Consider the following 23549-nt stretch of genomic DNA (forward strand, 5'->3'; position numbering starts at 1 on the left):
GGGCTGTTCTGTTTGCATTCAACTTTAATTCAATTGCTTTGTTTCCAAAGATTTCGCGTAAAATTAAAAAAATGTAAGAGCTCCAATCACATTCGAGAACTTGTTTCTCTTCGCATTCTTGAGGCGTTTGGCAACTGGCAGTCTTCCCACCTTCCGGCATCACTGGTAGCTGCTTCAACGTGCATCACTACATAACCTGACTAGTCACGTGTTTTACCCGTTTGTGTAGACAGTCATCCTGTTTGTCTAACCCTTACTATTTGTGAATAGAACTTCCAAAATGTTTTGGGAAACACACACTGAAGTCCCAACGTGAAGTGATAAATCTGAAAGACTTAAAAGATACTTTTCTACGAACAGCACGAGGATGCAGATGTCTGGTAGAATGTTCATGCACATAAAAATAAATAAAATAAATAAGTGAACTCTGTTGTGTAGAGGTTGGCAAGCTGCCTCAGTTCAAAGTCTGAGGACATACCAATGAAAGCTCACTAATCAAACCACATGTGTGCGTGTGTGTGAGTGAGAGAAAGCAAGAGATTTGCCCAGTTGTTGACCTTTAGAGGAGTCGCCATACAAGAGTATGTCGTGGCAATCTATTCCAACACAGGGATAGGGACCTGAAGGCATAAAAAAAAAATTGGTAGGTTTGAGGCAGATTCTGAACCCATGACCCCGGATTCTGACTGTCAGTGACAAACATTGTTATCGCCTTCCTCACGCTTCCCGAGAAAAAAAAAAGACTTGGATGTAAAGTTTAGTTTCCTGCAAATAGACTCCTGCAGGTGATTAGAAACTGGGATGTGGCTTGAAACTGATGTACGGCAGACAGCGATGGTGCGTTCCTAAACAAATGGCATCTCTAAGTGGCATTTAGAGAAAAAAGGTTTAGCGCCCTGTACCATCATCCATCCGGCATGTTAACTGCGGCAAGTTTCCAAGCCACCACCTCAGTACACCTGTCTGTGAGTGAGTGACGGAGGAATACTTTTCGTAATAAACACACGGAAGCTTGGTTTGAGTGTTCCTGTCCTAAATGGGGGACTTTTTTTTTTACTAGATGGCAAGTTATAATTTCCTTATTATGTGTAGTGAATACTTGTACTTTTCACTATTTCTGCTGCGTTACACCCAGAAACAAAAATAAATCTTGTAATATAGCGGCTTTTAAAAGTTTATTCAATATCGATGTAAAAGATTTTTCCTTTTTTTTGTTCATCCACTCTGATCTCGGACGTGCTGTAGCGATTCTATTGTAATTACCTTTTGTTAATTAACATTGTTTTCATTACAACCTTGCATTTCCAGACAAGCCAAAGTAAGATCGGTTGAGCAGGTGATGGAAATGCAATTACTTGGTTCAGGTAAAAAAAGGCAAAAAGATAAAAAGGGGAAAATATTTAGGTTGTTTTTATGTAATGATTTATTACCCTGGTGAAATGCTTTGATATTCTAGTCCCAGTTAAAGGAATATTACTTCTAAATATTTAAAGTTGTAGGTAATCTAATAAAATGAAGGCAGAATTTGATACAGAAGGGTAGAAGACAGACAAAGTGCTTATGCAAGACAAACAGACAGACTGACAGACCGGAAGCAATAATAAAATGAAGCTTGGTTACACAAACCACAACGCTGACGTCGATTTCAAGATGGAGACATTTTTATGCAAAGTAATCCTATTACTACTTACCTATAGATATTTTCAGTCGTACAGCTTGTCTGTCACTCATCCGAAACTTATAAATTCTGCTCCTCCTTGCGCCAAAAGGTACTCCATTAATTTGATTGTGATTTAATAAAAGTTTCCATGACGCATTTTGTTTTGACGTTATCACACAATTTTTGCGTCACCAAAGTTTGACGTGATCGCCGACATCATGAGCCGTGGCAGCAAAGGTTGTAGCAGGAGAGCGGCACAGAGGGCCAGGGTAAAATACTGGGGCAGGTGTAGATGCACACGGTCAACAGCAAATCTGGCAGCGGGCATGCTACCACCTGGGTTCAAGAAGGATTCGAGAACCTGGCTGCACAAAAATCCCAAGCCCAGATCCGAAGATGTCGACAAGACGGCGGTGCTGAGACGCTTTCTGGACAACGAGAGGACCCACGAGGACTGCTCGCCTTACTTTCTCGTGGAACATGCCGGCAAGCAGTTCAAGAAGGACTCGCGGACCTGGCTACACAAATCCTCTCTTAAGAAGCAGCAACAGCAGCTGAAGTCGCGCCGGAAGTGTCCGGGACCTGTCGCCGGGGATGGCTGTCGCGAGCCGGTAAAGTAGCCACCACCATGTTTTAAGTTAGAACACCTACATTCCCATTGTCAAAAAATAAAATAAGAATAGCAAAGTTAGAAATACTTCTATCTGCACTTTTTCTTGTGTCTCTCTGAGTTCATAGCCTATCCTTGTGTGCGTGCGCGCGCATGTGCTTGAATGCATACATGCATGTTTATGAATGCGTATGCCTGCGTGCGTACTGTGCACGGCAGGAATTTGCCCGCAGCAACACAGACGTGCGGATTGGTCTCCAGGATAAGCTTCGCCACAAGGGATCCACCATCCACTCAAGCGACTGCGACATCCTCAGCAACGACCACAGCATGCGCAACGTGCTGCGCAAGAAGCGGGGCGACACGGCGCTGATGCACAACATTCCTACTCGCCGACCTTACCGCACGCTGTCGGAGGAGCGCCTGGGGGATGAGGTCAACAGCATCATGGCCTACAACTGCCTCAACACCTACAGCAACAGTGGTAAAGCTGCCTGCCTTTGTGTGCGCGTGCGCAGGTGTAATTGATTTTTGTACTTGATGTGTACAAATAAAATGTTTTAAATATTTCATTGTAGGAAATTTGTGTAGAATAAAACCTGTTTGGAGTTAACCTAACCCTGTCCACAGGAGTTTAAACCAGGTAATGTCGTGCTAAGTGCGGGTTGTGACCTTTGAGTCAGAGCTAGGAGAAATGCCAGCCAATCTAATGTTTAGTGTGATTGGTCCTGTCTCCTGCAGGAGAGCGCGTAACGGAGTTGGCAGATGAAACCACCCACGCAGTCCCAGGGGAAGACAACTGCAACCAGCAGCAAAGGATGTACTTTGAAGGCACCCTCCCGCACAACAGGTATCTCTGTTCCTACCCGTCCATTGTTACAGATGACAAATGGAGGGAGACAGTGAGGGTGAAGTCGGATACCTCGTCGTCGGACAACTCCAAAGGGTCGATGGAGACCTTGGCCCCCATCTATGATGATATGTAAGTGTAGACATGTCATGACATCATCATCATCATCATCATCATCATCGAATTTACTAATTCATGCCTCGGTGGGGAGGATTGAAAAGTAATATATTGTTTTTTGCCGGAATATAAAAATGTGGAAGGTCTTCTAAGCCAGGGGAAACAAGCCCTGCTGTTTCTGTAGTCATGAGTTTTCTCCCCTGTAGAACAAACCCATAAAAGACTAATTCGCTGACGCTAATGAATCCGTCTCATTAGTTTAAAAGGCGTGATCAAACTACATTTAAATATTGTAAATGCTGCCTGCGCTGTTTTGAATTTATAGTAGTGCATGAGATAAAAGACGATAGGAGCAGAAGACGGCGATAATGGGTTGAAAAATAAAAAAGAAAAAAATTTACCGTTAAACGTAACTACAAAACAAAAGAAGAAAAAAAAAAAAAGATATAAAATAGTAACAAAGCTGAGCCCGTGCTCCATCCCTCTGTCTTTCATTGTTTTTCTGTCTGCATATCTGTTAGAAAAGTTCTACTTTAAATCAGCGTCTGTGACTTCGCCATACTACAAAATTAGTGCAGTCATAAAATTTCAAGCTTTTATATAAATTTCCACCCTTAGACACCATCATATTGATTCTGAATTCTCCCTAGGCTAGTTACGTCGTTCACTCACTAAAGTTTAATAACCTTTACTCCCTCTGTGAATCGTGCCTTATGGATATACTAATGAAAGATATATTCTTTATGCAACTAATAACAGCGAAGATAAGTAACGAGTAAGTCCTATTATCTCTGTTGCTTGTCTGATCTTGTACAATGTACCCGACTGTTTGGGATTGTGTCTTGTTTCGGAAGAAATACGTCTTCATGCTTTGTAACCTCCCCTTTCCTGCTTCACAGCTACAACACGAACGACAAAGGGGAGAGGATCTCATCCCCCGGCATGCCTCACTCCGCATCCGACAAGCTGTGGGTCTACCCGACCGATAGTCGATCGTCTGTGGGTAGCACGTGCGTGGAGAACGCGCAGCTGAAGATGATGTCGCTGTGCGCCTCCCCACCCGGCAGTTCGTGCTCCGATGGCTCCATATCTGAAGAGGACCTCAAGAGCAGCGACGTCGACATGTGATGCCCGCCATCTGGACTCACAGCGTCGCCAACAACAGCAGATCCTTCGGCGCATGCGCATCAGTCAAAGCTTGACCTTAATGAACTTCGCATCGGTCAGCGCTTGACCTTAATGAACTTCGCATCGGTCGTGCTGTGATGTGTTGCAATGTAAGAAAATACACTCTGTGTACAGCAAGGCTGGCTCAGTTCAGAATGTCTTACTCGAGTTACCTTTAAACGAAAAGATAGAAGAATCTTTCTTTTTCTTTCTCCACACGTTTCACATGCCTAGGAGGCTTTTATTTTGCGTGGAAGTGTGTATGTTGTGAGGCTGACATGAAAGTTAAAATCGAGAAGAAAAATACATACGCACCCCCACAAACACGCATACCAGGCAAACAAATGTATTCAACAGACTTACAGAAAACTTCAGGTGGAGTAACTTGGAGGTATACATTGGAGTTGCTGAATTTACGAAAACTGGTATAAATGAAAAGAAGGAAATAGTTCAAATAACCAAACCAAACCAAATTAGGAATCAGTCTAGACAGTCAATCAAACAAATATAAAAAATAACAGATTTAAAGGCAGTTAATAGGCAAAGATTTTATTTTTCTAAATGTCTAGGTGGTATAGTAAGAGATATGGAAAGGTTTTTTTTTATCTCGATGTGTTTTGCGTCGATGAATAAACATCGTTTTTGATTTATTTGACCTGAAATTAATAAAGATGGTCAAAGAGTGAAGAATGAAGCTGGAGTTTGGAATGAACAACAGGACACATTTCTTTAAAGGCTATATGCGCCTTATGAGTTTAAAAGAAAAATGACTAAGTATTGAGAACAGTTTTAGCAACTCTATACAACTAGAAAGATATTGTGGGAGATCCACGCCTTGAAGTTATTGGTATTAATTTTTATAGTTCCAGCCTGGACACCATGGCTATGGAAAGACGTGTCTGCAGCTTAAAAAATCTTTTGTTTCTGTATTAAGCCTGAAACTTCTAAACCAATGCAAAACATATTTAGGGCTCAAAATTGCTAATAAATCTGCCATTGTTAATTAAAGAGGCTTAAACAATATGCCCAACCTTTTATCATGAATCTGCTCATTTCAGTCTCATGATCAACTTACACAAAAGAATTGCATGAAAATGAACTTAAACATGTACGGACTTATTCTGAAAATATGTCAGTCCACAAACGATTTGTAACAAAAGATAACGCAGCGTTGGAAATCAAAGAGATGATGAAGATACTAAATTCTATGTCTAAAGGATTGAGATGAAATTATGACTTTGAATACTGATAACTCAAAATAAAGCAAGAAAAATGAAAAAGGTTTAAGTACCATATTGTCTGTAAAATCGTTGGTATAATAATTTTAAACTAATAAATGTACTTTTTGTAATCAAAAAGAAAGATCAAACATATCTTTTGAAACCTTAATATAGCTTAGAATTTTTGAACTAATATCGGAACAAATTCCTTTCGGAGAGATGTGTGATTATTTGTAACTTGATAGTGGAATGTATTCGCTTACCTTTATATAACGCATATTTTAAAGCAAAATGTGACTTTGACTAATTATTGAAGGCAAACTTTTTAATAACAAGTCTGAGATAGAGAGGTTTAACTCTTATCTGTATGGTCCAACCTATATTCTCTTCTCGTCCTGAGATCGTTTGACTTTAAGAAATTAATTTTGTCTATCGTGATTCTACAATGCATTTACAATGTTTATTTACCTGCGTTTCTCCTTACTGTAGAAACAATGATTTTCTATTTCTTTCTCATATATGTGTGTGTTGTAGTTGGATTTGTTTAATATATCTATATAAGTGCATGGAAAATAAATAAATGAAACTGTTGCCAATATAAGGCATGTAATTCAAGCACAAATTCATCTGTCACGACAGATATCAGGGTCTGGCTTCGTCACAGAAGCGCTTCATTAGATTAAATCACACGACATAGGTCTGTGCTGATTTGAAGGAATGAAATAAAATATTGTATCTTTATCCATTCCATTGAAAATATGTAACCGAGTGGTGAGGTTTTGGACGGACAACAACCGTCCAGCACTCAAATAAAAGCAGGAACCGTCAGCAGGTGCAATCCTTTAAAGGGATTCTAAAGGCAAAATAAAACTGCGTAGAATCGCGTAAAGAGTAAAATAAATTTGAATCTCGTCTATTTATATGTGTGTTCATGTGGAAAACGTTGAAGGTTTTTAGAAGAATGTTGTGTTTAATAACAGAAATTACACGGGACTCTTTTTTGCTTCTACTAAACCTTACGTCATTTGAACTTCACAAATAACATCGGGTCCTCTACAAATATACAAACTGTAGCTGGAACGTGTAGTAGTTTTCATTCAATTATTGTTCACAGTAATTGTGTAGGTCTGCGTCATTAGGTTTGGTTTACATATCGAGATTTAGTGAATGCAAATTGCTAGAAAATATTTCTTTTAACAATTCCGTCTTTTTGGCAATTTTCTACTCCTCTGTTCGTCTGTTTATTCGAAATCAGTGACCTTCCCTGAGTAAAGCGCTCACTCTACTATTACCTTGACTTGTATTTATGAATCATATTTGCACACTTTTTAACTTACCCGGGTTAGGTATATCATAGCATAATAAGAAATAATTTGAGTTACTGTGAAAGACATACACTGAAATATTGATAACACACAAACAGTAGAAGGTAGAAAGTTCTCACTGGCTCTTTCTCCCCACTCCTTCCCCCATCCTGATATTTTCTACTTCTATTTCAATCATCTGTGTGTATAGAACTGTGTGTGATGATGATCTTACGCTCAGTCTTGTTAGGCATGTGTTTTTTTTATTTTGGATGGATGTGACCGTTACCACTAGCCGACAATATTAAGATGGCGGTCAGCTTATTTAATTGTGCATGCAATTATGAATTTTAATTTTAATGGAGCTGCACCAAAATTGCCATCTGGGACAAATAAAGTCTTATCTTATCTACGCTGCAGCAAGAAAGTCAAACTCAAGGTCTCCACGGTGATACCTGGCAAGATTTTAACAATTAAAACTCGTGTGAAATCACTACTGGACTAATTAGTGTCTCTGGCGATTTAAACATCACTTTGTTGATATTTGGTGACTGTCAGCCGCTGACCACCTGACTTACGCGTGCAGCCCACACTTTGAGAACCATTGTTCTAGAGGGGAGCAGGGGGTTGCTGCGTCATAATCTGACGCAATTTTGTTTTTTTGACGTTTTTGGCGGGAAAAAAGAAAAGAAGAAGAAGAAAAAAAAAAAAAAGGGAAAGGAGAGCGGTCACCAGGGAGCAAGGTTGGGCGGGAAAAGAAATCCATTGTGAGAAAGAAGCCATATTGAACTGTGAGGAATCTGTTGTGAGAACATTCAAGTAACATTTATCTGCGTGAAAATCTGTTGTGAGAACGGAGTAACCTCTATCCGTGGGGATATTTCAGGGTACGAACGGAGAAGGGAGGGAGTTGTCGCGTGTCGCATGCTTGCTCAGCCTGAGTCTTGGTCTTGGGGGAAGGGGGAGCTGTTGCGTCAATAAAGTTTGACGTAATTTTGTTTGGTGACGTTTTTTTTTTAGAGAGGGACGGAGAGGAAAGGACCTTCATGGAGGAAGGTTTGACTGTGTGGTGACTACCGTCGAAGAAACGGGGACTAGTGTGGTGATTACCGTCGAAGAAACGGTTGTGGCTGTTACCTTTTAGGAAGCCTGGACTTGGTTGTCACTGCGGTTCTGTTGCGGGAACGGAACTGTCTGGAGTCGTGGGTGGGGTCGGTTGGCGTCCGGTTGTGAGGCGTTTGTTTTTGTTTCTTTTCTTTTTGGGAGGGAGTTTGTTTGTTTTTATTTTGTTTTCATTAAATATGTATTTGTAGCGTCGTTTTGTGTGCGTGTTGGTTTGTTCGGCGCTGGGAGCGGCTGGATTCGTCGCTACACGCAACAGGAGTGGCGCTTAGTAGATGTAGGTGTCCCCTTCTACCCCCGACCTATTGTTTTTTGTTTCCTTCCTTGTTCCTTTCATTTCATTTGTTTGTTTGCTTCTATATTCTATATATATATTAGGTGCAATTCCAGTATGACGAAATTCTGATGCATCTCGGTTTCGTCATAAAATGACGCAAGAAGAAAAGACCTGGGGGTTGGAGATAACGATGAAAAAGGAGCGTTTGGGGGAGCAAGAAAAGGACTAGCTGAAGAATGAGTATCGCTAACAAGAGCGAGTGGAAACATCTTCAGACGAAAACATATTGCGAGTCCTCGACAACCAGCAGCCCGGTTGTTTAAGGACTGTATCTGTTTTGTATAAACCTACATTTCGCAGGCGGCCGGCAAGCGTTCCCTTAATTAATTAAAAAGGTTTTAACAACCTACGGCTGCGCTTTCCAGAGTCAGAGATTGATTGTATGCAAGGGCGAGTAGGTCGGTAGCTCACCCTACTATATATATATTTGTATTAAACGAGTATTTGTGGTGTTCTCACGTGTGTGTGTGTGTGTGTGTGTGTCGTTTGTATTGCACTGAAGAGCGATTGGATTCGTTGCTACACAAAACGAATCTTTTCTACAGTCAAGCAATCTCTTCAGATCATCCACACTTTCATTTTCTTCCATACATTTTCAGTGTAACCCGCTTGGCGTTGCTTGTGTTTCCACGAACTTGTATCACTGGACTGCTGGCAGACGATTTTTTCCAGTTAACGACTAAAACGAGGCATCAGACTACAAAGCTTCCGGTTTCGTCACATTCCTTGTTCAGGCTCGCCGAGACTAACAGCGGAGAATTTAGCAAGAGGCTAAGCGTTGGTCTTGGCAGACAGACAGCAATCCACCTATACACGTCCATGGTGTTTCTTCGCTATGTGGTCCACTGTGTTTGTTTGTAAGCTTTACTTCAAAGTTCGCCTCCATTCTGAAAATACATTATTATCCTGACTTACAGAGTCGAAGATTAGAGAAACGGTCTCGTAGCATGATCCTAACCCTTCGCTTGAGAACGAAAGAAATCAGGAAATATAAGCCTTGGGAAGAGTTTAGCACGATGTTGACGATCCAAAGTTCTATCAGGGGGACAAAAACAGCTGCAAAGTAAAAAGCCCAGGTCAAGCCCATGATCAGCGTGATGCGGATGTAGACAAGCAGCCTCCTTTTGTCTGCCAAGTTAGGTCCTCCCTGGCTGGAGATCGTGGCGTGCCGCAACATCTTTGAGGTGTGCACGATGGTAGAAAGCGCGAAGACATAGCATGAGAAATTAAACAAAAACGTGGCGGACATGGGGACGATCATTAGCCACAAGATGGAGCTGCATGTCCCTATGTAGCACTGCCCACCAGTGGCGTAGCCCACGTTGTAGATGCCGTAGTGGTCCATGACACCTAGGCAGACGACGACAAGCAGCGGAAGCAACCAGCACAACATGATGTAACACCACAAAGCACGACCTCTTGACCCGTTAGATGTGTGTCCGACTGACTTGCTTCTGAGGGTGAAAGTCAGGTCGAATGCCAGGACCGAGTTCCAAAGAAACGTCGCCAGCTGGCTCCAGTGCAATAACCATGCGACAATCAGACACAGCCACCCGCGGGGTAGCTGAAGAAGCAGTCCTAACCCTTGCAACGTCAGCATGGAGGCGGAGAGGGACATGACGATGACGCCGGAAGCGTTGCGCAGCTTCGGCAGCAGGGAATAGGTTAACAGTACCAGAAGCAGGCTGACGATGGAGACGAGGAGGAAGATGAGGGTGGCGAGCTGCTCCACGGAGTAGAATCTGAACAGGTGCAGGTACTGTTCGTTGTCTAACAGTTGTGTAACATACCACTGGAATTCCGTCGGCACGAACAGCGAATTTGTGGCTTTTGTCTTGCTCACGGTTGGTCAGGACAACCAGGGTTTCGTTACCTTCATAGAGTTGTCTTTGCTGGTCACTCAACTGAAGTGTAGAATTATTACACCTGGAATGATACAGTATCATCCGTTACTCATCATTCACATGGATTGGGAACTGGGTATGGTGGTGAGAGTTATAGCTATCGAGTCTCTATCGCTATTCTTCAATATTCATCAATGGGCAATGAGTATAATCGTATCTAATTATTAATGTTTTTTAATGATGAAAAAAGAAAGGAAAGAAGGGGAGATACACAAATGTATAGCAGATAGTGGGAAAGAAAGGTGGATAGAGGGAAGGCTCAGTAAGCACTGAAAAGAAAGAAGACAGAAATATAGATCGGTAGAATCGTCGTAATTGTGTGACGATGAAATGGGGTTGCCGTGTACTTTAGGTGATATCATTAACCACAGAAGCATATCTACTCTTACAGTCACAACAACATCTGATCGGAATTTCTTACTGGCGGTAATGAGAAAACTCTGGTTAGCGCACACCTGGATACCATTTTGACCTGTGACCCTTCAGAGGTGGCAAAGGGAGAGCAGTCCATGAAGAGTCTCACTGCTGTGGTGCTCTTTTCTTTGAAGACGAAAGAGTCTGGGATAGTCTGCAAAAAAAATTATCAGGACAAATTCAACAGCTTAACAGGACACATTTACATTGGCCGAGAGTGTTCCCTGTCGTGGATAACATTCAAAAAATAAAACTAGTAACGGTATATAATCCTGTCTACCCTACCTATTTTTAAGCAGAACTTTCTGTTTCTGGGTGGCGCTGCCACACCACACGGTGACTGAGAATGTAAGTATGCTCTCGATGACCCCAATATCCCAAGACTAGACCCCAATATTCCTCCTTAATCCAATTTTGCTCAGCTGGCGCAGAAAGTAAGGACATTGCTGGGTCTTCTTGATAATCGACACCACATTGTTTTCCCTGCTGAGATCATTAGAAGATAGCTTCAACAAAATTTGAATAAAAATCTGTTTAAAACTAAATTACTGATCGAAGAAACACAATTGTGTAGACTGGTACCTTACCTTATTTAAACCATCGCCCTCTGGCGGTTTAAAACTAAATTACTGATCGAAGAAACACAATTGTGTAGACTGGTACCTTACCTTATTTAAACCATCGCCCTCTGGCGGTTTAAAACTAAATTACTGATCGAAGAAACACAATTGTGTAGACTGGTACCTTACCTTATTTAAACCATCGCCCTCTGGCGGCCAAGTGTTTAGACAAGTTTCGTTGCAGTCAACACAAGTGTCGCCGAATAATGGACACAAGTGATGACAGCAGTTCGCATGGATACATAGATTTTCACTGGTGCTCAACATCGAAAAGAGCGTCGTAGATGAACTTGGTATCATCTGTGGAGACACAGATGTCGTGGTGGTTTCATTATCATCTAGCGATGACAGAGTAAAGTGACGTTGTGCAGCTCCACTTTCTTCGCACTGATCTGTGAATAACGGCATTGCAGTTGTTTGCTGATCACCAGCGCCTGAAAATATTCTTTATATCTTTGGAAGAGGCCTTTATTTTTGCTGCTTCCACAGAGAAGACATTAGTAAAATATATGTCTAAGATTTAAAGTGTAATAATTAGTGTCATGTGAGGTCTAATAAAATGACATCCCTATTTTAGTAAGACAATGACATTGTTGAAGACACAGATTAAACATTGAGTTGATAGTCAAGAAGGCATTACAAACCCGCTATTGTAACGAGACCTCAATACATAAAAGAGAAGAAAAAAATCAAACTATTGTTTACATGATGTTGCCATGTATGGAAACCTACCGAGGGCACTTGAAGAGATCGATGTCAAAATTAAACACTGTGATATTACTCTGAGCGTCATCCTATTTTCCATGCTTATGATATGCTTTAATATGAAGGAAGAATTATTCTGGATGCTTCTGAAAGCTTCAAAGTAGTCAGCACTAAACAGCAGATGAACAGAGTCCTGCTGCAATGTGTCGAATGGAATATTATTAAAATGTAGAAAGTTACATGTCTTCACCACACAGGTGACCTCCAGGATCTTGTAGAAATTCCACGTTCAACATTCCTTCCATCACCCAGAAAATAGACCGCGGAGGAGTCCACTCATCCTTTCATACTGAATCCAGGATGATTTATGGAATTATCAGCAAACACGCCCACACAATATAATTAATAAATTATTCTCCCCTACTGAATAATAAATTTTAAGATAAATGCAATGATTGTGGGTGTTCACGTTAACGTGTGACTGACGATGAAGGATTGCTTAGTGGAAATGTCACACACGCATCGTTGCTTTGGTCTCATGTTCTCTCCAAAGTTTAAAAGCGATTCTGGACTCAGTGGATGGCTGAGCAAACTCCACGTGGGCGCCGATTTTCGGATTATGTTTGGATTTCGTGTTCAGTTTAATTTTCTCGACGATAGATGACGACAACACATCGTGGATACCTGACGATCATCGCTAGCGATTGATACATTACATTTTCAAAGATTAAAAGGGAAGGATCCACTCGCTGAACTTAAATGTTGACATCCACTGCCAACCATATTTTTGCATTGCATTCTCTGATATTTATTTAAAGCACAAGTAGAGACTGTTGTGTACTTTCGTCAGTTAAAAAACAACATGGAATATCCTCCTTTTTCACTTCCAATGTTGGATGGTGGCAGGATGAAAAAATTTGTCATCTGAAGTACATACATTTTTTTTTGGTAATTAAAATTTACCTTGGGCTCTTGAACAGTGATGTAAAAACGAAGCAAACTTTTATAACGCTGAGCTTCGTCTTATTTTCCAGGCTTCCTCTTCATTCTCATCTAGCTTCCATTTTTCAACGTCTGCTCTCTTACGTCAAAACCCTCTGACGTCATTATTTGGTGACATCAATTTTCAATGAGCTGATCATAACCTATGACCTACTACTGCTACATCTTTCTTCTTACCAACACCATTAATATGACTGATTATAACGTGCAGTTGCTATATATTTCTTCATAAGAAAAACATTCATATAACGTGAAATTAATAATTATAATCAACAATCAATTGTTTAATGTTAAATGGAAGACGTAATGTGAGTATGAAAGTTTCGAGTAACAGTATTTTGATTATCGTTTAAGGTAAGATCCACCTGTTATTTGAGACAATTTTGTTTCTTGATTGATTACTTGGCCTCAGTCTATTTGCCTTTTTACAGATTTTTCTTCAGTTTTTTTCTTTCTTATTTGTTTACATTGGTGAATTATACATTTTTCTCTTTAAATTAGTTTTTCTATTTGTTCTTTGAATCTTTAGTTCTTTCTTTTTTTAAATTATTGAGGTCTTTAAATATAAACTGTTAGTTGCTGTTAATGTAAACTGTTTACTTATTATAATTTCTGCTGCATACAGGAGGTTTCAAATAGAACTCCCAAAGCTCTGTGTTTAAGTTCACTAATGATTGTATGTTTCTTTCTGCCTGTGTGGTCATCTACCTGTTTGTCAGTATATCTATGTAATGAATAACTCCATGTCTGGCTGCTTGCTTGTTTGTTGGTGTCTCTGCATAGCAGAATGTTTTTTGTTTTGTAATGTGTGCGTGCCTGTCTGAGCACAACCAACCAACCAACCAACCAACCAACCAACCAACCAACCAACCAACCAACCAACCAACCAACCAACCAACCAACCAACCAACCAACCAACCAACCAACCAACCAACCAACCAACCCAACCATCAACACACACACTAATGCTCAGGTACATCATTTTCGCAGACAACGTTGGTTGGATTCTAGTCAAACTCGTTGGAATCTGCACACAGGTTTTTAGAAGTTTATGAAGAACATAGATATGATTAAAAGACCAAAAATCTCATGTCAGAAACAGGACAATGGGGAAAATATTATCATCTTGGTAATATAATGCATCAGCTACACATCACAATCAAACAATAATGAACTTTATTAACAGTTTACTAAAGCTCTCAGTATTACATTGCAGCCAACAGTTTATAAGTCACTTATTCGCAGATAAGTATTAAAGTATAAGGAAAAAACTAGAAACACAACTGTGGATATATTTTTGTAAATCGGAGAGGAATCCTGTCTCAAAACAGTTACATCAAAAAGAACAACAGCAACAAAAACAACCGAAAGTAAATTATTGCAATAGTATTTATATATTCTTTGACTTTATATTCATAGGTAAGGCAAATTTGTTTATACTTGCGCTACTCAGTTCTGATAAAAGATAAAGTAACTTTTACATTGTACAGTACTACTGTATATCGCTGTCATTGTCTTTACACACTCGCATATTAATCAGGTCTCCATGGTGACTCGGGACAAGGTCATGCTTCTCTGCGGGGTTGCGACCGTTTCTTCCCGAGAGGGTTGGAAGCTGGAGAATCGGTCCCGCAGCATTATGAGGACTCTACGCTTGAGGACGAAGGAAATGAAGAAATACAAACCTTGTGAAGCGTTCAACACGATGTGGGCGATCCAGAGTTCTTCCAAGTCGACAACAGCCGCGACAAAGCAGAAAACCCAGGTGAAACCCATGATCAGCGTGATGCGGATGTAGATAAACGCCCTCCGTTTGTCTTCAGGCTTAGATCCCCCCTGACTGGAGGTTGTGGATTTTTGCATCAGCTTTGCAGTGTGGAATATGGTAGAAAACGCGCAGACAAAGCACGCGCAATTAAACAACAAGGTAAGGGACATTGGAGTGATCACCAGCCACAAGATGGCGCTGCGTGTCCCTATGAAGCACTGACCTCCGGCAGCGTAGCCCACGTCGTAGACGCCGTAGTGATCCATCACACCGAGGCTGACGACGACAAGCAGCGGCAGCATCCAGCACAACATGATGTAACACCGCAGGACACGACCTCTTGACCTCTTGGACATGCGGCCAAATGATTGACTTCTGAGAGTGAAAGCCAGGTCGAACGCCAGGGCCGAGTTCCAGAGAAACGTAGCCAACAGGCTCAAGTGCAAGAGCCAGGCAACGGCCAGACACAGCCATCCACGGGGGATTGACATGAGCAACATCAACACTTGCATCATCAGCATGGAAGCGGAGAGGGACATGACGATGATGCCGGGTACGTTTCGCAGCTTCGGCAGCAGCGAATATGTTATCAGCACCAGCAACAGGCTGACGATGGAGACGAGGAGGCAGATGAAAGTCGCCAGCTGCTCGAAGAAGTAGAATCTGAACAGAAGCAGGTACCTTTCATCGTCTAGTGTCAGACTGTTACACACCGCTGCTGTTCTGTCGGCGCGAATAACAAACTCGTGGCCCTTGTATTGCTTGCGGTGAGGCAGGACAATCAGAATACCATTCTCTATTATATAAGATGTTTGTGACAATATGGCTGCTCCCTCTGTGGGGCAGTTCGGAATATCCGGGTCTTGGAGAACACACAGTACTGCTTGGACGAGCGAGACCGTGGCGTTGTCTGTCGGGTACAGCTGCAAAGTAAAACCTATTCTGTCTATAGGATAGAACGTGGACAGCCTGCGGACATAATATTCACCTGAACCATTCGTCTCCAAGGTCAGATTTTGGGATTCGAACTTAACGACACCAGTGCTGCAGCTTCCTGTCTCGTTGATTAATGTTTCATTAATGTTGGACAGCAAAACTGTAACAGTTCTTACTATATCGGTTTGAAGAAGTTCAACGGGATTATTCAAAGCCAAATATGCTGCATGGACCATGTCACGAACCGTACTATAAACGCTTTCAACTTTAATATCTACCACCCAGTGAGAGGTATTTTCAAAGGAGGAAGATGTCACCGACTTGGTAATGTTGGTGGTCTGATTCAAGACCATTTCAAAGGTCGCAGTAAGGGTTTGCACGGCTGTTCGCACTTGGACATCATGATGAGAAGAATTTTCAATGATGACATGGAAGGACAGTTGGTGAGTCCCGTTGGGAAAGAGGAGAAGACTTTTGTTAGCTACAGCAACATCCCGTAGTAGACATTGACCTTTGTATGGGTACATCTCAAGAGGACATTGAAGTGGCCGACAGCTGCCGATGTAGATGAAGTAGACCTAAGTGATGAAGTGTCAGAGTCAGAAGTGCCATTCTTGGATTTCTTAATTAAGTCAGATTTTATTAGTCAAATTTTATTAGTGAGAATCAGGAACTTTGAAGCATTTACGCAGTAACATGAAAGGAGACAACCATGGAATGAAATAATCTATACATACAAACCACAATTTTGGTATATTGTTTATTATTGTTTATTATATTATTATTTGACGCAAGGACAAGTATAAGGAACTTTACCTTTGGTGTGGAACTGAGAGGTGTGAGAGGGTATACTTAGCACTGAGCTTTCGCTGTGTGAGTTGTCTAAGTAGAATTATTAGAGGGGAGAGTATTTGTGTTATTGTGACCTGACCAGTATCAACTTAAAAGACAGATAACAGATAAGACGAAAAGAGCAGAAAAATCGACAGTGGGAGCTTCAGTAAAAGACGAGAAGCTCATGGACAGGTCGTTGTTTGAGTTGAAAGAACGCGTGTGGACATCGTGTGTGTGTTGTTCTTATGACAGTAGCTTCCGTGAAGAATACCGATCATTTGCTGACACGTATACTCATATAATAAGCGAAAACATGAATATATGCTTGAAACCCGTACACACTAGTCAAAGGAAAGGTCGTTAGTCACCTGATCGTCAGAACATTCGATGTCCGCCGGAAAGATCTGCCCTTCTTTGGTGTAGTAAGACCAGGAATCTTCTTTGAAGTCGAAAATATTTTAAAAATTTGGCTTAAAGTTGTTGGTTGACTGGAATTGGTATTCTGCAATCGTTTAGACATTTACATTAAATAATTGTAAATTGAAAACATTGTCCTGCCTGTATTAGATTTTTTTTAATGTAGTATGTTTTAAATCACATCATCGTAAAGAAACAATCACAAACATTGATGTTCTTTTTAATTTTGATGGCCAGGGTGTCAAGGCGATTTCTGTTTGACCACATCAAACGTTTAATATAATTGCTATATACATATAGAATATATGAAGAATATGACTTTTCATAGTTTTTCCCATCACAAGGCTGGAAGGAAAAGTAAATGTTTGAACGAAACGAACTAACCAAAGCTTGCTAGGAAGGAATAAAGCAGGCTAGCTGGCAAGAATCCCCCAAAACGAAAACTTGGAAACGTATTATTTACCATTTTGTGGCTGGTTGAAATTTCCATCCCACCTTATAAGTGGAAAATGGGTTAGTTTATAAGTAAGACCTAGTGTCGAACTTTTGACGAGGTCGGTTGGTGTACATCTACACAGGAGATTCATGTTAGTCGATTCATCTTGTTGACAGATTCGTCCTTTTTGTTCCATGTCGCGTTCAAGTGCATCATACGAAGAAAATGTTGAATTTGTGTAGTATCCATAGTAAAACACATCAGTATCCAAATCCCTTAGCTTGTAGTCGTGACAGAACGCGCAGAAAATGTTTTTAAAAATAATGTGTTTATTGGTCTTCAGGACTACTGGAACTTTGGTGATCGTATCATTCCCAGAGTCGCCTTCACATAGTTGTTGTTGTTGTTGGCTGTTAGGTGCTGTTGTGGAATTGTCACACCTGATACATAAAAACAGCTTGATTCGTAATTTAGTATATATACGGATTTTAAACATTACTATTACTTAAATATTCTTTTGATCTGTGAATAATTTTGCAACGCGATTCACCGACATTCATCAGTAATACCTGTTAATGTTGTCTAAATATATATATGAAAAAGAGTTAATAGAAAAGTAAAAATATGAAAGACAATCATGCATATAGGTAAGCAAGCAGGTTAGACAGATATAACTCGTTTTTGGAGGTGACGTCATTAATTAACGCTCACCTGGACACCATGACGTAGTACACATCATCACTAGTGGGCAAGAGAGTGCAATCCATGAACCGGAAGAGCTTTCCCGCAGTGGCGGTGCATTCCTTTGTGATGAAAGTGCTCAACAAAGAAAACAAGACAGAAAAAAGTAAACGTAGTTATCAGCAAAGAAAATAATCATCATTGAGAATTTCAACTTTACGTGGCTACAGTAACGACACATTTATCAGCTACAATTCTTTCTTGAAATAGTATTACTAGTTAGGAAGAAGCTCTGTGTAAAAAACTGTAGAAAAAAAAATAATAAAAAATTATTTTGCTCTCTATATATTTCGATGCTGTGAAAATGCACTATCTCTTGATTGGCGTTAATTTTTTTACCATAAATGTCTTTTGTTTTAAAAATTAGATATGCTAGGGAGCAGACATATATCCTACCGATCTGAAGAAACAATATTTTTTATGGATCCTTTTTATTCAAGGTTCCCGAAGAATCATATTAATTAGTTGACACGTTACCTCATTTATATCAGCGCCTTGTGTTGGTGTAGTGTTAAAACATTTCTCACAGGGGTCGAGAGAGTAGTTCCACTGATCGACGACTGATGTTACTTCAGTTGCTGTTTGCTGATCATCTACATCAAAATGAAACTTGTTTCTGTGACCTGGAGAGAACTTTGTATATGATTCTCTGGTTGTGGGAGAGTGGTCAGTTTTAGTCTAGACGAGAAACGTTGAAGATTTTCATGTCCCTCTTACAGTTACCACATAGTAGAGGGTTTTAAACCAAACAGTTATAGCAAAATGACATACATTTTAATGACAAGAAACTTAAATACAAAAGATAAAAAGAAAAGCAGTAAAATGTCCAACACTAAAAATAACTGTCACCGTTTAATTTTGTTTTGTCAGTTGGACTGCTTGTACATCCAGACTGATCTTTCTTATGTTAACAAATTTAAATTATAATCCAATCGTCAGTGCTCCTTTTGTAAAAGAGGTAAATTAACACATAAAAAAGAAAATAAGCACATGTGGTAAAACAGAAGAGGTTGGATAAAAGCTATGTGACAGAATGAGAGAACCATAACACCTCCAATGAGCCAACCATAAACAAAGTGAAACAACACTGCTTGTGTAAGATAAAATCCAGAAAAAAAACCTTCAAATATTTGGAGCTTGGGAATCAGTAAACCTCAAAACTTACCGTCAACACTGAAATTAAAGTGGTGCGAAAGAGAACACACACAGTTTTATCATGCCGATCTTCATCTTGTTATCCGATTTCAATTTATTATAATTTGAAGGAGACTTGTTTGCTGCTGGAAGCTACAACACTGAATCCCATTAAATAACTGCGATCAGTGAAGACTGACGGGTGAACGATCTACAAGTATGTTATTAGATATAGAAGTTTAGTTTAGTCGTCTGCTACATACACGTGACCTGAAGGATTCATTGAACTTTAGGAAACGCCAAGCTCAGTATTCCTACACCTATACCATGAAACAATCCGCAGACTACTTGATCCTACACTCGGTCCCAAGTTTCTTTCTGGAATTTTCAGGTCCGCCTAAAACATGGCAAGATAACATGAATCCGTAAATGATGGTCAGTCCACTGAGTAGCAAACTTGAGGAGAGAAATACTATTGGTTATTAGTATGCATAATGTATGATAAAATGTAAATGATAATTGTAAGAGTGGCATGGAGGGATGGTCACACCTATACAACCCTTGCTTTAGTCCGCACGTTCTGGGGAAAGTACGGAAACGAGTGCAAGTGGAGTGGATGGCTGACCAAACATCACGTGGCGTCACTTTGTCCTCTTATCTTTGGTCCGAGTGTCTGATTAAAAAAATTGAAACTCTACAAGCAAATCGTGTTTGACTATATAGGGGCATCTTCACTTATGGTAGGAAAATTTAGTATCTTACCTGCTCGGCACCTTGTTTGAAACAACAGGCTCCACTCTGAACTCGAATGTTGACGATGTAAATGAAGGAAATTTAATATTTATAACTATGATGTCGCCATTAAACTTTTGTGCTACTCGTAGTATGAATATTAAAGTTAAGAGATTTTTTGCATCTTACTAGTCAACAGACAGCAAGGCTTTCTCTCGGACATCATTACATTTGCTTTCATCAAAATTTATTTCTTTTTATCTTCCATTTATTTATTCTTTCTCTGTTTTGGTTAGGTTACTTTGATTCCTTTAAGGTCTTCATGTGCTTTAAAAAATAATCTTGAGGATTTTCTGAATTTCTTTAACTGAATTGCCCTCTGGGATAAATAAAGTCTTATTTTATTATTTTATCTTTCTTGCAAAAATGCAGATTTGTTTTATTTTGCTGCAGAAAGGAAAACTCAACCAAAACTCGGAACATCAGACGAAAATTTAAGAACTTTATTTACACCAGCCATTAGCCTCGAGAAAAAGTAATGTGTGTTTGCCTCCGTTTGTCTGTCTTCTTGTCGTGTAGAAGTACACCAGTGTCTGTGTTCGCATGTATGTCCTGTTTGTCAGGATATTTTTTCAACAATTGACTCTGTGTGTTTACCTGCCTGTCTGTCTGTATATCCGTGCGCTTAGTCACCTGCTTTTTTTTATCGTGATTGTACTGTATTTTGATATATATAGTTGTGCAGCTAGTAAAGCCATAAAAATCTCTTTCTTTTCTTCCCCATCCCTTCACACACAAACACACATAGGCTTTGGTAACTCAATATTGTTGGAGGTAAAAACATTCACATAGAATCGTACATCATTGGTATACATCGCTACCGCTGTCGATTGATACTCTCAGGCAATCAGATCACCATGGATACGCTTGACAAGGTTATGCACTTCTGGGGCTTGCAATGGATCCTTGCCATACACACTGAGTATTGTTAAGAGGACCGAGAGGTACCCGAGAGAACACGTGACACGTGCAACTGTCATCGCACGTCCTGTAGAAGGTCCTGAAGTGGTTCATCGGTAAGTAGACTGCTGACCAAACACCACGAGAGCATTTTTCTGGATTTGTTTTAGTCACAATAGGAATATTGAGGTTCTGTAATCACCAGAGTAACTTGATTGAATGATCGCTTTATTTGTCAGTACTTGAACAGTCACTGCACGAACAATTGGCAACGTCGATGGAAATTGATTTTGCGACACTCCCTTTGTACACATTCTATCCGAGGCAAAAAAAAAAAAAAAAAAAAAAATCACGCCGCGTTTATGTACCCGTACGTTGGTATATCTGTGTAACAAATAACCTCATGTGTTTGGCTGATTACCTGTATGTTAGTGTCTTTGCTTTTTTGTGTCCTGTAAAAATAAAATAAAAATAATAAAAAAAACCCGCATGATAAGCCTTTTTCAGAAGTTTATTAACCATTATTTTTTATTGTACATGGTGATTTGCATGAGATGAAATGCACACACAGTTTAGAAGTTTAGGAAGAACATGGCTATGACTAAAGACAAAGATCTGTTGTTGGAACTATTTGGAAAACCTTTGACGACAAAGTCTTAAGGACAGGTATCTGGAATTATTCGACTGAGTCTCTGTGTGTACGGATGCCTTAGGTTACAGAGACCAAAAGAATCAGGGTTAGGAGTTAGGCTGAGGAGTTTCTAGAATCAGACACACGACATAAAACTGTGGGTTACTGAAAAAGATGATTGCATTGAGATCTTCCGGACAAATACTAACACATTCTTGTTTGCAAATAAAAACAAAATTAAGCAAATGGAACATCATCGAGAATCACAGCACTAGCTATAATTTCGTAAATCTTAGATTAATGCCAAAACACAAGAGTTACTATGACAACATCAACGGCAAAATTCTAATTTTAAATACAAAATAGTCTAATATAAAGACCTCAACGATAATCGTTCGTACACTTTCCTGTAATTAAATAGCTGATAATTTCTTTAAGATAGAGCACGTGACATATTTTTCAAAAACCAGGGATATAGGTAATACATTAAAAGGATTTCTTTTCTCTTTTAATTGCCTTCTTTTATTTACAAATATTTTATTTATATACCCAAAACAAAATTTGCATTTACCAACAGTAAATTACTGTAATATTATTTGTAAGTTAACACCTTATATTTTATAGGAAAGATAAGCTTACTCTGCTTGTGTAAATCACAATGTAGAGGTTACAAACAATTTACATTGTATATTATTAATGTTTATCGCTGCAGTGGTCCAATGGTCAGGTTTCCATGATGACGCTTGACAAGGTCATGTTCTTCTGTGTGGATGCAACGATCATGACCGAGATGATCGAAGACTGGAGAATCGATCCCACACCAAACTCCAGACCCTACGTTTGAGGACCAAGGCAATCAGGAATCCAAGCCTTGTGAAGCGTTTCAACACAATGTTTGCATCATAGTCTTCCAGTTGGACAAGCCCGGTGGCCTCAGCCCAGGTGAAGGCCATGATCGAGTGATGCGGATGTAGACAACAGTCTTCTTTTGTCTACTGGGCTAGTTGGTCCTTCGGCGCGGAGGTCGTTGATTTTTGCATCAGCTTTGCAGTGTGGAATTATGGTAGAAACGCGCAGACAAGCACGCGCAATTAAACACTAAAGTAAGGGACATGGAGCGATGACCAGCCAAGATGCGCTGCGTGTCCCTAGCAGCCTGACCTCCCGGCAGCGTAGCCCACGGTCGTAGATACGTGTGATCCATCACCGAGCTGACGCCGAAAGCGCGCACCAGCCAGCACAAATGATGTAACACCGCAGGATACGACCTCTTGACCTCTTGGACATGTGGCCAAAGGATTGACTCGGTAGCAGTGAAAAAGCCAGGTCGATGCTTAGAGCCGAAGTTCCAGAGACAACGTACGCCAACAGGCTCCGTGTAAGAGCCAAGCAACTGTCAGACAACAGCCACCCAGGGGATTTTAGAACGAGCAACATCACACTTGACATCGTCAGCACTGGAGGCGGAGAGCGACATGACGATGGACGCCCGGGAACGCCTTTGCGCAGTTGAGGAGCGGGACATATGTTAGCAACACCAGCAGGGCTGACGATGCGAGACGAGGAGGCAAGCGAAGTGCAGCTGCTACCACAGAAGAATCTGAACAAGGAAGTATACTTTTCATCGTCTCACCGGGGAACTGCTTACTACCTAACTGAGTCTCGTTCGGCGCGAATAACGACTCTGGCTCGCTGTTATCGCCTTGCCGTAACGGCAGAACCACAGGACGCCATTCTCTTAACATGAAGATGCGTTTGATAGCGATGGTCCCCGTCTGTGTGACAGAGGTGCATATCCGGGTCTTGCAGGACCACCAAAGAGCTGCTTGGACGAGACTGACCGTGGTGTTGGTTGCTGGTACAGCTGCAAAGTAAAACCTTTTGTCTATAGATAGACGTGGACAAGCCTGCGGCCAAGCAATCTCTGC

General features: G+C 40.5%; 2 protein-coding genes across 2 annotated transcripts; one reads left to right on the forward strand and one right to left on the reverse strand.

Annotated features, from left to right (window-relative positions):
* Window positions 1-1845: 1845 nt before the first annotated feature.
* On the forward strand, window positions 1846-4597 carry LOC112553981. The gene is made up of 4 exons (XM_025221528.1): window positions 1846-2271; window positions 2490-2754; window positions 3012-3252; window positions 4137-4597. Exons 1-4 carry the CDS (start codon window positions 1879-1881, stop codon window positions 4363-4365), a joined length of 1128 nt encoding a protein of 375 aa, XP_025077313.1. The 5' UTR covers window positions 1846-1878; the 3' UTR covers window positions 4366-4597.
* A 4651-nt stretch (window positions 4598-9248) lies between these two features.
* LOC112554377 (adhesion G protein-coupled receptor E4-like) lies at window positions 9249-12118 on the reverse strand. Its single transcript, XM_025222134.1, has 3 exons — window positions 12107-12118; window positions 10747-10859; window positions 9249-10129 (listed from the first exon to the last, which is right to left on the reverse strand). The coding sequence occupies exons 1-3, from the start codon at window positions 12116-12118 to the stop codon at window positions 9289-9291; spliced, it is 966 nt and encodes a 321-aa protein (XP_025077919.1). The 3' UTR covers window positions 9249-9288.
* Window positions 12119-23549: the final 11431 nt, after the last annotated feature.

This window comes from Pomacea canaliculata, linkage group LG13, assembly GCF_003073045.1.
Source record: "Pomacea canaliculata isolate SZHN2017 linkage group LG13, ASM307304v1, whole genome shotgun sequence".
Lineage (NCBI taxonomy): Eukaryota > Metazoa > Mollusca > Gastropoda > Architaenioglossa > Ampullariidae > Pomacea > Pomacea canaliculata.